We start from the raw sequence: 5,825 nt of genomic DNA, 5'->3' as shown, positions 1-5,825 counted from the left end.
AGCATAATTGTACTTTTGCCCACTATTTTATCATTCTCACAAAAATAATTATATCTTTATAAATTTTAACTTTTTAATTCCCAATAAACGGTGATTTATTCTTTCAATTTTAAATATGAGGATAAAGTACCATATAATGTCAAAATTCTGGAATGAAATCAAACTAAAAAAATTCAAATAATATCTAAAAAAACTTATTTATGGGTAAAACCCATTAAAAATTTTAAATAAAATGTAACCCGTGCTTAGCACGGGACATTACACTAGTGTCAAAACATAAGGAACAATTATTGATCGAAAAATTTGTTTGATGGAGGAAATTTAATTTATTATAATTTATGCCTAAATTATATCAAATATAAGTGTATCTTCAATTGTATGAAGATTCCACATATATTCACACAAGATCAATTTATATATTTTTTTTAAGAAGCTAAAATGAAGTTTATTCAAAACACAAAGAGTCCTAGCAAGCATAAGGAATGCTTGGCTAGGAGACTTAAATAAGAAAATACAAAGGAAAAGTGTGTCGTATATATGCGGAACACCCAAACAAACACCTATGCATCAAATGCAAACTTCTACAAACAAACCAAAAACACCCTCCACCGAGGGTCCTCGAAACCAATAAAATTAAACACCAGAACCAAAAAGTTATCTCCAAAAACCAAAGTCTAAACGCCTAAGCAATAGCATAAACAAGTCTTATGCCAAATCGTTGCAAAACTCATCCAAAATAACCACCAATCCTACCAAAAATCTGTGTAACCACACTTAGCAGCAGCACCACAACACAAAACTACCATTAACCACCACAAAAACCACCATTAATCCTCACCAAAATTCAGTACTAACCACCACGAGCATCACCACGAAAACCAACACCAGCCACCACGAGCATCACCATGAGCAATACCACAAAAGACCCAGTATCAACACCACCATGGAAACCACCACAAAACACCACAAACGAAAAAAATCCCCAAAAACAAAAGAACTCGCAAGCTTCTAATCATCAACACCAAAATATCACCACCAAGATCAATTTATACTATTAATCTTTTTGTAGCAAAATATTGAGCAATAGTTTTGTACTAACCAATATGAACTGTGATGGTGGTGAATCTTTGATAGTTTCTTACGGTTGTTTTGGTAGTCCTTGTTCGTTGATCACTACTGATGCTTTAGGTTTTGTTTGCGAGTTCCTTGATAAGTAAGATCTCAAATCAACATCACTACACCAACTCCCAAGTGGATAACTGTACCATAATTAATGATAACACCATAAATTTAGAAAAATATTTTATGGTTATTAATTTTGTTATGGTTATTTCATTTTTAAAATGGTTTAACTTATAAACAATGTTATATGTTAAGACAATGAAGTTATTATATCAAAACTCTATCAATTTGAATAAATAAATATCGTTCATTTTTGTAAAAAAAAAATTACAAATGTCGAAATGATAAATTTATAGGCGTCAGATGAGGTATATTATACCTTCATTGAATTCATGATCATTCTATACATATACATTCAGGTGTGTGGAAAAATGAAAAAAACCTTAATATGACTCCACACATATATATTTGTTATTATTATTTTTTTTTGTTTACAACCACACATATATTTCATGTGGATAGACATTCTCCAGCCATAGATTCCAATAGAAATATTAACAATTATTTATGTTGCGATGTGTTGGTCCACCAAAGAAAAACCATAACTGAATTTTGCTTTTGAAAATATTGTATTTCCAATTTGGATATAAATATATACGTTGGTAACATTTCATCCACACTTACTTTTCTATTGATCTTCATTCACGTAAACCATTTGGTAACAATTTTCACAAAATCATTTATTCATCATGGTGTGGTTTCTTCTGTTTTTGCATCTTTTTCTCTTCCATTTTCCATCCCTCTCTTCTTCTTCTTCTTCTTCTTCTTCCAATTTTTCATGCCATCATTATGAGAGCTCTGCTTTGCTTCATTTCAAGTCATCCTTCACTATAATTTATGAATGTGATGGAGATCCTCCTTTGAAAACAGCAACATGGAAAAATGAGACTGATTGCTGCTCATGGGATGGTGTAACGTGTGACACCATCACTGGTCACGTGATTGGCCTCAACCTTGGTTGTGAAGGCCTTCAAGGTACATTCAATCCTAACAGTACCCTTTTCCATCTTGCTTATATTCAAAAACTCAACCTTTCTAACAATGATTTCTCTGGCTCTTATTTTCATTCAAAGTTTGGTGGGTTTTTGAGTCTCACACATCTTGACTTGTCTAGTAGTTTCTTTGAAGGTGAAATTCCAGCTCAAATCTCACATCTTTCCAAATTACAATCACTTCATCTCTCTAGTTTAGTTTGGAAAGAGACCACCTTAAAGAGACTTGTGCAAAATGCAACAAACTTGAGGGAGTTGGTTTTGGAGGATACAGATTTGTCTTCACTAAGACCAAACTCCATTGCTTTGCTTTTTAACCAATCTTCCTCTTTGGTTACTCTTAATCTTGCAATAACAGGATTAAGAGGAAAACTGAAAAGAAGCCTTCTTTGTTTACCAAGTATTCAAGAACTAGATATGTCAGGTAATGAACTTCAAGGCCAACTTCCAGAATTGAGTTGCAGCACTTCTCTTAGAATCTTGGATCTGTCATATTGTCAATTCCAAGGTTCAATCCCATTCTCACTTTTAACACTTCCACGTCTAACTTTCTTGAATCTCCGTGACAACGAACTCAGTGGTCGAATTCCAAATGCATTTCAGATGTCAAACAAATTTCAAGAATTAGATTTGAAGGGTAACAAAATTGAAGGTGAAATGCCATCCTCACTTTCAAACCTTCAACATCTCATTCAGTTTGATCTCTCATACAATTCATTTAGCGGTAAAATCCCAGATTTGTTTGGTGGGATGACAAAACTGCAAGAACTCTACTTATATTCTAACAATTTAGAAGGACCAATTCCATCTTCATTATTCAACTTGTCTCAGCTTGTTGAATTAGATTGTTCTGATAACAAATTAGAGGGTCCTCTGCCTAACCAAAATATAGGGTTCCAAAAGCTAACTGATTTGAGATTATATGACAACTTGCTAAATGGTACAATTCCTCCCTCTTTATTATCCTTGCCATTTTTGCTAGTATTAGATTTATCAAATAATCGATTTACAGGGCATATCAGCACAATCTCATCATATTCCTTAAAGTGGCTATATCTAAGTAACAACAGCCTACAAGGCAATATTCCAGAATCCATTTTCAACCTTGCAAACCTAAGTAGACTAGATCTATCATCAAACAAATTGAGTGGTCATGTTGATTTTCAACTCTTCTCCAACCTTCGAAGCCTAAGAAGACTAGGTCTATCATCAAACAACTTGAGTGGTGTTGTCAATTTCCAACACATTACCAAACTTCAAAATTTGAGTTCTCTGTGCCTTTCAGATAATAGCCAATTATCAATAAACTTTGAATCTAGTGTCAATTACAGTATTTCTGGACTACTTGAATTAGGTTTGTCTTCTTTGAGTTTGACTGAGTTTCCTAACTTCTCAGAAAAACTTCCAATGTTGGAATACCTTGATCTTAGTTATAACTTACTAACCGGTGACATCTCTTTGTCAATTTGCAATGCAAGTGGCCTTTTATTTCTCAGTTTGGCATACAATCAATTGACAGGCACCATTCCACAATGCCTTGCTAATTTATCATCCCTTGTAGTTTTGGATTTACAAATGAACAAGTTTCATGGCACTTTGCCAAGTAACTTTTCAAAGGAAAGTGCACTTGAGAGTCTGAATCTCTATGGCAACCAATTAGAAGGTCATATTCCTAAATCCTTGTCTCTATGTAAAGGGTTGAAGTTTTTAAACCTTGGCCGCAACAAAATAGAAGACAATTTTCCACATTGGCTTCAAACACTGCAATATTTGAAAGTGTTGCTTTTGCGAGACAATAAGCTGCATGGTGTCATTGTTAATCCAAAGATCAAGCATCCATTTCCAAATTTAACTATTTTTGATATCTCAAGCAATAGCTTTAGTGGTCCTCTACCAAAAGCCTATTTCAAAAAGTTTGAAGCCATGATGAATGTTACTGAGTTGGAATATATGAGGAATAGTATAACCTTAATCCAAAAACATAGGGACAGCCAAGCCTTTTTCCAACAACATGCACCCTACTATGATTCTGTGATTGTGGTGACAAAAGGGAACAAAATGAAACTGGTAAAAATTCCAAACATCTTTGTAATTATTGATTTGTCAAGAAACAAATTTGAAGGAGAGATTCCAAACATTATTGGTGAGCTTCATGCAATCACAGGGCTTAACCTTTCCCATAACAGACTTACAGGTCATATTCCCAAATCCATAGGAAACTTGACATACTTGGAATCTTTGGATCTTTCCTCAAATATGTTAACCGGTGCGATTCCTTTGGAATTAACCAATCTTAACAGTCTTGAAGTCTTGGATCTTTCCAATAATCGTCTTGTGGGAGAAATACCTCAAGGAAAGCAATTCAATACTTTTACAAATGATTCATATGAAGGAAACTTGGAGTTATGTGGATTACCCTTGTCAAAGATGTGTGGACCTGAACAACATTCTGCACCTTCAGCCAACAACTTTTGCAGTGAAGAGAAATTTGGATTTGGATGGAAACCAGTGGCAATTGGATACGGATGTGGATTTGTGATTGGAATAGGCATTGGATATTATATGTTTTTAATTGGAAAGCCTAGATGGCTTGTCATGATATTTGGTGGTGAGCCTAAGAGGAGAGTGAAAAGAAGGACAAGAATGAAGAGGAACCAAAGTTCAATCACGAATCAGAATCAGAATCAGATGGTGCAAATGTCTTAATTTTATTGTTGTAATTATTTTCTCTTTTGTCTGTTTGTTTTTTACTTTATGTTAAAACAAGCTTGATTCTGAGTGTGACAATCTTGTCACTCTTTTGATCCAGCTAGTTTGATTTTCAGTTGTAAGTTTGTACTCTTTTGATCATGCCACAAGTTGTGTTATATAATAAAATTCCAAGTTCATATATATGTTTGACCATTTTACCTTTGCTATTCTGTTTTTACCTCCTTTCATGTATTCTTGATTTTCTATGATTGGCTTTTCAAATGAGTTGTGTTCAATTTTTATGGATATATAAAAAAACAACGGGATTTTGATTGAAAAGGAAATATTAATTTTCAGAAGTTTGATGAGTCTTTTGAATATTAGTTTATGTTTTTTCAAATTTTAGATGATATTTGCTCTTGGTTCTGTTATGGCTTTTGCATCAAGTATAACAGGTTCATGGTGATTTCTACCAAATGGCTAAGAGTTATGTTATCCCAACAATTTTTATGGTAGAGTAGTTTGAGACTTCTGAACTATAGATACAAACACTTATTCTTTCTGAACACTTATTCTTTAGGAAGCAATAAACTAAATGTATTCTATAGAGAAGTCTCAAGAAATAACAGACATGGTAAGTGTGATATTTACAAGAAATAATGTCAGAGTAGTGAGTGTAAGGGGACTTCAAAATCAAATTTTTGCTTTGTAGTAGGTCAAATGTTTATTTGAAATTTAATAGGTCAATTTTACAACATTCAGTAGGTTATGTGAAGGATTTATCTATAGTATTTGTTGAACTTAGCCCAACATAAAAGTTTAATGTTCAAATTTGATAAAACTGAATTTTTACGATACTCAATCTCGATTTTTATCTCAATTCTTTTTCTCAAATATTGATAGGTTTGTTTTCCTCTGATCTATCTGACAATCGTTTAGTGATGTCGATGATGATACAGT

General features: G+C 33.2%; 1 protein-coding gene across 1 annotated transcript; it reads left to right on the top strand.

Moving 5' to 3' along the window:
- Window positions 1-407: 407 nt before the first annotated feature.
- On the top strand, window positions 408-5,066 carry LOC146936429 (uncharacterized). Its single transcript, XM_085751271.1, has one exon. It carries the CDS (start codon window positions 1,872-1,874, stop codon window positions 4,878-4,880), a length of 3,009 nt encoding a protein of 1,002 aa, XP_085607397.1. The 5' UTR covers window positions 408-1,871; the 3' UTR covers window positions 4,881-5,066.
- Window positions 5,067-5,825: the final 759 nt, after the last annotated feature.

This window comes from Medicago sativa, chromosome 3 (assembly GCF_051527215.1).
Source record: "Medicago sativa cultivar Bolivia chromosome 3, Bolivia_mono, whole genome shotgun sequence".
NCBI lineage: Eukaryota > Viridiplantae > Streptophyta > Magnoliopsida > Fabales > Fabaceae > Medicago > Medicago sativa.
This window is presented reverse-complemented; position numbering and strand designations above follow the sequence as displayed.